Source organism: Triticum urartu, chromosome 1A (genome assembly GCF_056163025.1).
Source record: "Triticum urartu cultivar PI428250 chromosome 1A, HENAU_Tu73, whole genome shotgun sequence".
Lineage (NCBI taxonomy): Eukaryota > Viridiplantae > Streptophyta > Magnoliopsida > Poales > Poaceae > Triticum > Triticum urartu.
In genome coordinates, this window is record NC_141873.1 from 484,076,687 (window position 1) to 484,088,701 (window position 12,015).

Here is a 12,015-nt window from a genome sequence, read left to right on the forward strand (position 1 = left end):
ATCGATGATAAATAAATAATGTTTTTTAGTGAAAATGTATAAATATAGTACAAATAATGAAAACAGTAGTACCACTATCTCACTCTCTTGCAAAACGATCACTAGACATACTCACATAAATATAGAGAAGTAAAGAAAGAAACATGATTATGTGAGTTGTAGCAAGAATATGACTACACCACTCAAGGGATAGAACACAGGACCCCGTAAAAAAAGTTTAAGCTCTTAGATACTTAGACAATTAAAATACAACCAGAATTATGAAATGTCATGAAAGGTAAATTGTGTACATGGTTCTATGAAAATTCCAACAAAAGAATTGAACAAATTTCCGACAATATGTAGACAATGTACGACATATATGATGAGCATTGCAAACTCAAGAAATGATTATTCATGACTTGATTAGCCATCGAGACAAGGTCACATATTTATTGTAATGAAATCAAATAGACTTTTCTGCATTAGTTATTCCACAGTCAGTAATAGTTGGTATAATTATGTCCTGAGAAATTCAATCAATTCGATCGAGTACAAATACTATGTAAATGTAAGAATATTCTGCCAATAAATACTAAACAATGCACACACAAAATAGAGCAAGGTGAGATCTTAAATGGTTTATATGCCATTTTTAATCTGAGAATCAGATCCATATTACATAAAATAAAATGTAAACAAAAATAAATGGCATGAATACCACCAATAATTTTGAGTATATATCTAATTGCAGAAATGGCCATCTCTAAACATATAGTTTTTCATCTTCACTGTACTTCACATGCTATTTTATCATTGTACAATCATGACTTTTCTGCACTCTAACGACTTCAGATGAGGCTAGACACACATAGCTCCTTTTCAGTTGATGCATCCAACCATCTACCAAATAAACACACACACTTGCTTACATAATACATTCTCTTAGTATTAATGACATGTAAGCAAACAAAGTGTAGAGAAAAGGTTCACAAATAAATACACACATGATCTTTTATCAGTTTATAAAGTGTAGAGAAAAGGTTCACAAATAAATACTCACATGATCTTTTTATCAGTAATTAGGTGGCATCCGACAAAATGCGTCTAACTCATCATACCACCCTCGTTCACCATCGAATTGTTCCTCACGGTATCAATCGCAGCTGCCACCATCACCGAGTCGAGCAACACTAACAGCAACAGCGGCATCGGCGACTGATGCGAGAGTTGACATGGGTATCACGTGCAATTACTGTGTGAGATGTAGGTAGTAAACCTCACGGGCCAGCATTGGGTGGCCACAAAAATATGCATCGACGGGGAGCTTACGTGGCTTGCAAGTTAACAATGGACTTGAGAGGCGACATTGGAAATGGAGGGGCTCCGTATTCCAAGGGGCTTAATGGAGCCATATGAGTGTGCGAAGAGGTGGGTAAAATTTCAGTGAAACGAATGTTTTTGATAGAATACAGATCGAGGGAAGCGGAGGGAGAGAAATGATGTTGTGTGGTTTAGCCCGCGTGATGCTATGGTGGGCGTTGGCGGCAGAGAAAGGATAAGTGAGAGAGTTGTCAGAAATTACCTGTAGCTTTGAGCTCACCACATTTTCTTTTTCTAGAAAAAATGAAACGACATGTCTAAGTTTCATTATTTGGCCAATAAAGCATACAACTATATATATATATATATATATATATATATATATATATATATATATGTATGTATGTATTCAACTTATTTTTTTGTAGTTGTGAACTATAGATGGGGTCCATGATCCACCATGGTGTAGTATAAAGATTAGTATTTAACTAAATGATATCAAAGTGGGGTCCATTTTGATGTGGACATGTGAAGTAAGGAGAAGGCAAGAATTATAGGGAGCTTAGTATTTGTAGAGATTTATAAACAGAAACAGCAGCACGGCATATGTTTTATTCTATCAGCTTCCACATCTGAAAGCTGCACATTTTCAAACACATACTTATCCTCTCCAATTTCAGTTTAATTTCAAAGCAACTTTGGGTTTAGATTACAAGACATCAAGAGGATCTTTGTAAGAGCAGGAACACCCATCTTCATCTTCTTTTTCTTTCTTTTTTCGTTATGTGTGTCCATCAAATGGATGGGTAATGCATCATCAAAGTTCTCCAATGGGGAGCGTTGCATCTTGATTTGGTTGAGCTGCGACTTTTGCTGCTGTCTGTCCAATATAGATGTAGGGATTGGGAGTGAAAAAAAGGAGATGTCTTCACCTAGAGTTCTGTCAGCTGAGCACTGATCCTTTCGGTGGTAATTCCTTTTGGTGGTAATTCTAATTCGCAGTTGGATGCCCCCGGAGGATGGCTCTCCCTTCTCCCTCCTCTCCCTCTCTCCCTAGGCGCTCTCCATCCACCCCCGCCTCTCCATCCCCCTCCCCGTCGCCGGTGGCGCGGCCCGAGCGTCTTCCCCTCCCCTCGCTGATGCGACCCTCCCCCTCCCCCCCTGCATGCGTGCCGGTGTTGTCTTCTCCTCCTCCTTCTCCTCTACCCGTGTTGGGATCTCGCTTTTGGGCTCTCGCCTCCGATGAGGACGAGCCGTGGTCTGCTCCTTCCTCCCCCTGCTGCTCGCCGGCGGGTCCGGGGCGGTCGGCGGCCCTCCCTCCTGCGCCCCGCCCCCGCAAGTTTGCTCCTGGTGGGATGGGTCGGCCTTGGGCTGCTGCGGTGCCCGATGATGGCTGGATCCTGGCTTTTCGCAGTCGGTGCAAGTTTGGTAAGAGTTCGGCTGTTCTTCCTGGTTTGGGGATTCTGGGAGCCGCCCCTGATGGGGAGCTTGGTGGCTCTCCCCATCATCCTCTTCCTCCTGTGGTGATTCCCCGTCTGCCGCGCCGCCGGCAGCGGTGCTCCCGGGGCGGTTGGTGCCGCCGGTGTCGCTTGACCTAGATCTGGTGGTCACTTCGTTGGGTAATGGGCCGCTAGCTGGGCCCTCTGGTGGGCTTGTTGGGCCGCTCGCTGCTGCCCCACCAGGTGGGACCTCTTTTCCCCCGCTTTCGTCTGTCGTCGATTTTCCCCCTCTAGCATCTACTGGCCCAGTTAGGGTCCCCGCTGTGTTGCCTGCTCCTTCCGCTTCGGTGGCCCATTCAGCCCGTCGGGCCCAGGTGGGCACGGCGTCGACCGGCCACTTATGGATTCCCCGTGGTTCCTCCCCCCCTTTGCTAGGTTTTCCGGCTTCCGCTGCAGATTTGCGCCGCCACCGCTTTCCCATCCGCCGTCTCGTCAGATCTAGCCCTCCTCCTCCCCTTCTCCTCTCCTTTGCTGCGGTGCTCACCATGGACAAGTCTCGGGACTCGTCGTGCGAGGCTGTGTCGGGCAGTAAGCGGCCGCGCGAGGAGTCACCTGCGTCTGTGGTGGATCTGGAGCTCGAGGCCGAGCTCCGCTCTAAGCTGGAGGCGGAGCAAGCGGCCCGCGAGCAGGTGGCTCGGGACCGTGCGGCCTGGGCTGCGGATCCGGATTGGTCACAGTGCTCGAAGCGGGGGCGCGCCCCTGGCTCTGGCCCTTCGCGTCCTACTTCTGGTCCCTCTCCTCCTCCTGTGGTGGATCCATGGGAGGCGGCGGCGGCCTCCGGTGGTGGGGGTTCTTCCTCCTCGGGCTCCTTGCCTGTGCTTGGCGCGGGGCGCGGCGCACCTGCCCCGGTGCGTTTCCCCCCCCCCCTCCTCGTCCGGCTGGTGCCGGTGTGGGGTCCCGCCCGCCGCCTCGGTCCTTCGTGGGGGCGGCGCGGCGCCCCTCCGGTCCTCTCCCTGGATCTTCCTCCTCGCCGGTGGTGGGGGACGGGATCTTGCCTCCTCCTCCTTCGCTCCCGCATCCCCGCCCCTCCTCTGCCTCCCACAGCAATCCTTCTGCGCTCACCTGCTTCGCCTGCCACAAGCCCAATCACTTCCAATCTCGATGTACCAACCCTCCGTTCTGCCTGATTTTCCGCTCTGATGGGCACCTCACGGTCAATTGCTCTAATAGACTGAAACCTCCCTCGCTCCTCCAGTTTGGTACTGGCCTCCCTGGCTGTGCCTTCTTTGCTTTTGATAGTGATCTGCCTACTCTGGAGGTGGCCCCCTCGCTTTTGAATGCGGCTATTATTTCTGTGAAGGACCAGAAGATCTCTTCCCAGACTTTACTCGATGGGCTCCGGATCTCGGACGAGGCTGGATGGGATTGGCAAGTGGCCCAGATTTCTGATCACGAGTTTTCAGTTGTGTTCCCTTCCAAGGAGTGCCTGTGGATGATCGCTTCTTGTACTAGCTTCACCCTTCCCCTCAACCAACTGGTCGTCTCAGTCAAGCCGGCAACTTGCAATGGTACGGCGGTTGGCCCTCTTTCTCAGGTCTGGGTTTTGATTGATGATTTACCAGCTGGGCTCCGCTCGTCTGCCTTTCTCATGGCGGTGGGGGTTCTAATTGGGAAGCCCGTGGAGGTGGATTTGGAATCTCTGAATAAGGTTGGCCCCGCTAGGATGAAGATTTGGTGTCTGGATCCGGGTCGTGTTCATGGATCGGTCGATGTTTTTCCCTCCCCCGGCGGTATCAGGCTCAGGGTGCGGGTGGAGGGGGCGGCTGCCTATCAACCCCCTCCTCCCCCTTCTCCTCCTTCTAATCCCACGGATAAACACGATAAGGACGGGGATGGATCGATGGGTGGTAATAACCAGAGTGATGGCTCCAATCTTCGCTTCACCCAATCTGAATGGGATGGCTTGGCTGAGTCTGAAAGGGAGCTGTTCCAGTCTCAAGCTCCTTCTAGTGCTGCCCCTCGGCAGTCTTTGGCGATTCCTCCTACTGATTCCATGGCTGCTGCTCCTGATGTTGCTTCTCTGAAGATCCCGCCTGTGTCGGCTACCCCCAAGTCTGGTGCTTGCTCCAACCTCCCGGCTCGCCCGATCTCCCCCACCCGCTCCGGGATTGAGGATATGCCTGCCTCCCCTGAGCGTGATGTGGTGGGTGCCCAGTCTCAGAGGAAGAAAAAGTCTTCGGTGCGCAAATTCTCAGCTAAGAGCAGGAATTCTCTAGGCTCAAAACAATCCATTACCGGTGTCTGCCGTCATCTCGACAAGGATCCCGGGTCCATGTCTCGCTCTGGTCCATCTCCGGCTTCCCCCGTTCCTCGGGCGCAGGCGATTCGGTCGCCGGCGTCTACGGCCCGCAAAGGTCGGCGGGTGGCCAACTCGGGAGGCTCTGTTCTGGAGCGGGCGAAAAAGCGGGCTGCGGCGAAGGATCTTCCTACCCCAGGTATTCATCCCACTCATTCTGTTTGTTCTTCTCCGGTTCGGTTGGTTTTACCCTCTCTTTCGGACAATCATCTTTTAAAAATCATGTCGGATGTGGGTGTGGTGGTAGATTCTAATGTTGGTTCTCCTAGCTCTCTTCTTTCAATTATTCGGGCTAACGAGGCTGCTCAGGCGGCCATTGCTAAAGCTAAAGAGGCCGTTGCCTCCGACGCTAATGTCTCTACTAATCCTTTGTCTCCGGAGGCGGGTGTGGGAGCTGGTAGTGGCCAGCCCCAGCCCTGTTCCTCCAGGAGGGGCACTTCTAAAAGAGTTAAAACCTACGCGGCCCCTAGCGGGTCTAGTCTCCGCATTAAGAATCTGTCATATAAATGAAAGCCTTATTTTGGAATATTAGAGGGTTCGGCGCTAGGGGGCGTCGTGACCAAATAAAAGATATGATCTGCTCGAACTATATTGACTTTGTGGGGTTGGTTGAAACTTTTAAGGAATCCTTCTCCCCTAATGAACTTTCTGCCATCGTGGGTATGGACAGATTTGATTGGCATGTGTTACCTTCCTCGGGCCACTCGGGTGGGATCTTGATAGGCTCTAATAAAGACATTTTTTATGTTGTTGCTTATGACCATGGGATCTTTTGGGTTAGTGCTGTACTATGTCTTAAAGCGCCGAATACTCTAATGGAGGTTATCGTGGTATATGGGCCTGCTGATCACTCTATGTCTTCTCTGTTTCTTAACGAACTTTCTGTGAAGATCGAATCCTGTAACCTCCCGATGGTTATCGGGGGTGATTTTAATCTCCTTTGCTACCCTTCTGATAAAAACAATGATATCTTCTCTTGGCCTTTGGTGAATGCTTTTAACGAGTTTATTAGCTCCAATGCTATTCGTGAACTTCCTCGGGTTTGAGCCCGCTTTACTTGGTCCAATCACCAGGTTAATCCTGTTAGATCTGTTCTTGATAGAGTGTTCATTTGTCCTAGGTGGGACTCCCTCTTTCCTAGGGCTTCCCTTGGTGCCAAATGCATTGTTGGGTCTGACCATACCCCTCTAATTGTTGACGACGGCTCTGTTAACCTTAGACCCCCGGCTAGATTTCAATTTGATGCCTCTTGGCTGCTCGTTGATGGTTTTGTTGATATGTTAGCCGAGAAGATATCCCACCTGCTCTCCTCTAATACGCGCTCTTTCGGTCCTCTGGATGATTGGCACTATTGCTCCTACAATCTGCGTAAATTTCTTAGAGGCTGGTCTCGCAACCGTGCGGCAGAGGAGCGCCGCTCCAAGGATTTCCTCGAGACCCAAATCTTGGCCTTAGACTTTACTGCCGATTCTGCTGGGCTCTCCGAGGATGGGTGCTCTGTGAGGTATAACCTCGAGGCTGCCTTAATGCAGTTGCACCATCAGGCCGAGGTGTATTGGCGCCAGCGGGGCACGCTCAATTGGACGCTAAAAGGCGATTCCCCCACTGCCTATTTCTTTGCCATTGCGAACGGTCGGAGGAGGCGTTGTGGCATCAACAATCTGATCATCAATGGTGTGCGGTCTTCGGACCAATCTGTTATTATGAATCACGTGCGGGACTTCTTCTCTACTTTGCTTGGGGCTAAACCTCCTTCGGGCCTCTCGATCTCCCCTTCTCTCTGGAACACGGGTTTAAAAGTATCGGCCGAGGACAATGCCTCGTTGATGATTCCCCTATCTGATCAGGAAATCTGGGATATAGTTAACTCTGCTAACCCGAATGCGGCCTCCGGGCCTGACGGCTTTTCTATCCCTTTCTTCCGAAAATTCTGGCCTCAGCTAAGGCAGCTGGTTTGCAGTGTCATACAGGGCTTTTGCCTTGGTACTATCGATATTTCCCGCTTGAACTACGCCGTCATTACTCTGATCCCCAAGGTCAAGGGGGCTGAATTAATCTCTCAATTTCGTCCTATTGCTCTGATTAATAATTTTGCCAAATTCCCGCTAAGGGCTTTGCTAACCGCCTTTCTCCTGTTGCTCATAGAGTTATTAGCCCCTTCCAATCTGCTTTCATTAAGGGTCGTTTTATTTTAGATGGTATTCTTTCCTTGCACGAAATTGTGCATGACCTGCACTCTCGGAGCTCTAAAGCGATTATTCTTAAGTTAGATTTTGAGAAAGCCTACGACTCGGTCGGTTGGTCTTTTCTTAAGCAGGTCCTGCTCGCGAAAGGTTTTGATGGCGCTTATGTGCATCGTATCATGCAGTTGGTTACTGGGGGCCACATTGCTGTTTCGGTGAATGGGAATATTAGTAATTTTTTTGCCAATGGCAGGGGTCTCCGTCAAGGGGATCCTGCTTCCCCTGTTCTTTTTAACTTTGTGGCTGATGCCTTTTCTTGTATCCTCGCGAGGGCGACTCAATGCGGTCACATTAGTCCGGTGGTCTCTCATTTACTTCTCGAAGGGGTTTCTCACTTGCAGTATGCCGACGATACGATCATTATGGTTGAGCTGGATGATGCTTGTATTGCCAATTTGAAATTCATCCTTCTTTGCTTTGAAGCGGTCTTTGGCCTGAAGATTAACTTCTCCAAAAGCGAGGTCCTAGTTACTGGTGTTGATGATGCGGAAGCCTTGCGTGTGGCCAGGCTTCTTAACTGCTCTTTAGGTTCCTTTCCCTTCAAGTATTTGGGCCTCCCAATTTCCCCTCTTAAACTTCTTGCTAAGGACTTTGCTCCGGTTGTCGCTAAAGTGGGAAACAGGGTCCTTCCATGGCGCGGTAGATACAATACTAACGCTGGCAAGGTGGCTTTAATCAACTCCTGTCTTTCGTCCCTTCCTATGTTCCTTATGGGTTTTTATCTCCTTTCGGCTGGCATTCATGCTGGCTTTGACAAACACAGGGGTGCCTTTTATTGGAATGCGGCGGATAATAAACGAAAATATAGATTAGTCAAGTGGCAGCTTATGTGTTGGCCTAAGAACCTTGGGGGGTTAGGCAAATTATGACTACTGGGGCTGATTCTCTTTGGTATTCTATCCTCAAGGCCAAGTATTTCCCTCAATCTAGCCCCTTGTTTGCGTCTGCTAGACGAGGGTCTCAATTCTGGAAGAACCTTGTCAAAGTCAGGCCTATTTTTTTGGAGCATGTTAAATTTATCGTGGGCAATGGTACGTCGGTTCGTTTTTGGCGGGATTGGTGGTGCGGAGATGCTCCTCTGGCTGCTAAGTTCCTGGTTTTGTTTTCTTACTGTCCTAAGCCGGACATCTCCATCGCGGAGGTGGCGGATAATAATTGGGACCTGGCTTTTCGCCGCTCCCTGTCTCCTGAAGAGTTGGAGGATTGGCAAAATCTTTCTGCCCTCTTCCCTGTGCTCTCGGAGGCGCCGGATTCTGTTGTTTGGCCTCATTCGTCTTCTGGCAGGTTTTCGGTCAAGTCGCTCTACTCTAGGCTTATCGGAGGTGCCCCCTCGAATAGATTCTCTAACATCTAGAAGTCCAAAGTGCCTCCTAAGATTAAGATATTTCTTTGGCAAGCTTTCAGAGGCCGCCTTCCTACGGCTGACCAGATTCGCAAGCGCAATGGTCCGGGATCGGAATTTTGTCACCTTTGTGGTGCTCTGGAAAACACGGAACACATCTTTTTCCATTGTGTCTTGGCTAAGTTCGTTTGGAGCTGTGTCAGATCCTAGCTTCAGGTCTCTTGGAATCCCTCGTCCTTCTCTGAGCTTAGAACCCTAGCCAAGGTTCTGGTTGGGGTCACCAAGAGGGTGTTCTGGGTTGGCTTGGGTGCCTTATGTTGGGCTCTTTGGACTATTAGGAACAAGTTTACTATTGAGCATATCTTTCCATCTAAACCTGCTGACGTTCTTTTCAAATCTTGTATCATATTGCAGCAGTGGAGATTATTGACTAAAGACGACGATCGGGATGCCCTGGACGTGCTCATCGCCAAAATTCGGGCTTCGGCATCCCTCTTCTCAGGGCTGGGCCCAAACGTCTGATCAATGTCGCGGTGGTTATATCCGTTTGGTGGTAGTCTTCTCTTTCCCTCCGGCCTGCGCGCCGTGTATGGCAGGGTGCCATGTATCGCTCTGAAACTTCTTTCGCTTGCTACAGGCTCTATGTTCGTTGGATTTGCGGTGTTTCGCTAACTGTTCGGGTTGTTCGGGTCTGTGACGCTGCCGTGTGGCTTTATTTATAAAGTCGGGCCAAGGCCTTTTTTCTAAAAAAGTTGGATCCCCCCCCCCCCCCCCCCCCCGCCACGCTTCTCTCTCATTTTTATTAGATGTAACACTCTTGCATCAGGGATGGCAACTCGTAGTGAAGCCACGAAGGCAGCTGAGGCTGTGCTTCAGTGGCATGAGCTTGAGTGGCATAAACAGGACAACAAGAGGATGCTCCATGCGGTTTACCGTGTCGGCGATCTGGACCGCATAATCAAGGATGTTACTATATTGTAAGTGACATTTGCAACATCTGCAAGTAATATCATGGCTTTGATGTGATCTTTGTCATTGTGGGAGGTAATACACAGAATGCTTTGGGATGAAACTGCTGAGGAAAAGAGATGTTCCTGATGAGAAGTACACCAACGCCTTCCTTGGCTTTGGACCAGAGGACACCAACTTCGCACTTGAATTGACATATAGTATGTTCACTGAGCTGCCAAAAGTTTTGTGGCACAGTTTCTCCAATATGCCACTTATGTTTGCAGTTGTACAATATGTATCAAACCAATAAGGAAAATACATTTATCTCTTCATATGAACTGACCAACTCTTTTCCTGGTAAAGCATTTCAATTTTCGGTAACTTGTACTGTGCTAAAAATTTAACCTTGCTCAACAGACTATGGTGTTGACAAGTATGACATTGGAGAGCGCTTTGGGCATTTCGGAATCGCTAACGAGGATGCAGTATTATCAATTTGCAATAGCCTATGTCGATGCTGTGAAATTATTATATTCATATGATATGATGGATGCAAATTTTTATTATTTAGATCATGGATGCAAATGCAGGTGTACAAGTTGGCTGAGCATGTTAAATCCAAGGGTGGCAATATCACTCGTGAACCTGGTCCTGTCAAGGGAGGATCCACTATTATTGCCTTTGCACAGGACCTGATGGCTACAGGTTTGCCCTTATCCAGAGGGCTGAGATAGAGATACATGAACTTCTTTGTCAAGTCATGCTTCGTGTTGGTGATCTTGAGCGTTCTATCAAGTTGTATGAGAAATTATTTTTTGCTTTTCTAAGGCTGGGCTATTCCAAAAGTTGGAGATGCTAAATATTTTTTTGTATCTCTAGGGGAGCAGTCTCATTCTCATACATGATGATGTATTGTTTGTTTCCATGCAGGCCCTTGGGATGAAGCTACTAACGAAGGACGTACCTGATTATAAGGTACCTTCTGTTCTAAGAATTTTTTTAGATGTAGTGTTCTTTCATCTTAGTAGACTGATTATTTAGGAGGACTTGAGCAGCGTGGCTTGCGCGGCGGCGGAGAGGAAGGGGTGGGAGGAGAGGAGGCGGAGCAGGGTGGGCACCGCCAGAGACACCCGCAGAGCACGCGCCATCTCGTCGAGCGAAGTGGACGAGTTGTGCTGTTCGTTTACTTCCTGATGATCACGCTGGGCGCAGCCAAGGGGACTGCAATCGACCTGGCCAAGTTCGTCGACAAGGTTGATTTATTTCACATCCCATCCCCTCCTGCTCCGTCTCTAATTTTTTTGTCAGCATAACAATCCGGTGCTCCAAATTTACACATGATAAGGATTTAGCTATTGAACACAATTAAGTGGCTTCCTATGAATAGTTGCAATGCAGATTGCCTTGTGATATGAATGAAGGGGAAATATATCTTTTTGCACTCTGTGTTTGTGTTAACTTGAGCTGGCTGGTGCTATGTACGGTAGTCGTTTTAAGTCGTCGGGTGAAGTTGACGAAACCTGCCACATACTCCCTACTTTTTGTTTATTTAAATCGGGTCCTATCATAAGTAAAGTATTTTTGTTGGACGTTGCACGAACCACAAATCCTGGGATTAATTGTGCATTCCAAAACCTAGTCTTTTGTGACACGTGAGCTGTAAAACCTAGGTTTTGTGAAATTCACTCACATAATTTGTGCTTCCTATAAGACTGGGTATAAGAACACAAAAAGGATGTATAAGCTGAAGAATGTATACATATTACAGTCTCTTGTGCTAGTAGCTGAAGAATGTATAACCTCCTTTATTCGTTTCAATGCGTGGACCCTTTTGTAGCTTTCAGGTTTGTTCTATATGCTGACCTGCTGCCATATTCATATGTCCAGTGACAGGAACTTTAAAGGCATAATATGACCAGCACTCAACTTAGTGCTAGATGAAGCGGTTGAGTCTGAAAGAGGTACTTTCTGATTCCTTTGGTTCTTTTGTATAACGCTTGGTATTGCTTATTGAAATTGGCAAGAGCTAGGGACTTAGGACACACATTTTATATCTCAATTATTTGGGCAGTTAGTATTTTTTTGCTAGCTAATTGGTTAACTAAAATTCGGCTAAGGGATAAGATAACTGCTTATTAGAACTCTGAGTGAGCTAAGTGTAGACGGGGCATGGGATTCTTTGTTCTGCAAAGAACTAGATCATCCATCAACCATACTAGTGCTACATTTCTCAGTAAGTATATGCCTGGCTGCGTATCCGGATGGAATATTGTTAAGTTAGTTTTTACCGCGCTGAACAGAATGAAGTTACCAGGGAAAGGGAAAACCAGACAACTTGGCCTCATTGTAAGTATTTGTTTTCTGACAGTTTTGATTTTATAC

General features: G+C 48.0%; 1 protein-coding gene across 1 annotated transcript; it reads left to right on the plus strand.

Moving 5' to 3' along the window:
- Window positions 1-4,233: 4,233 nt before the first annotated feature.
- On the plus strand, window positions 4,234-8,694 carry LOC147991829 (uncharacterized). The gene is made up of 3 exons (XM_087538831.1): window positions 4,234-5,236; window positions 5,345-5,451; window positions 8,461-8,694. Exons 1-3 carry the CDS (start codon window positions 4,234-4,236, stop codon window positions 8,692-8,694), a joined length of 1,344 nt encoding a protein of 447 aa, XP_087394957.1.
- Window positions 8,695-12,015: the final 3,321 nt, after the last annotated feature.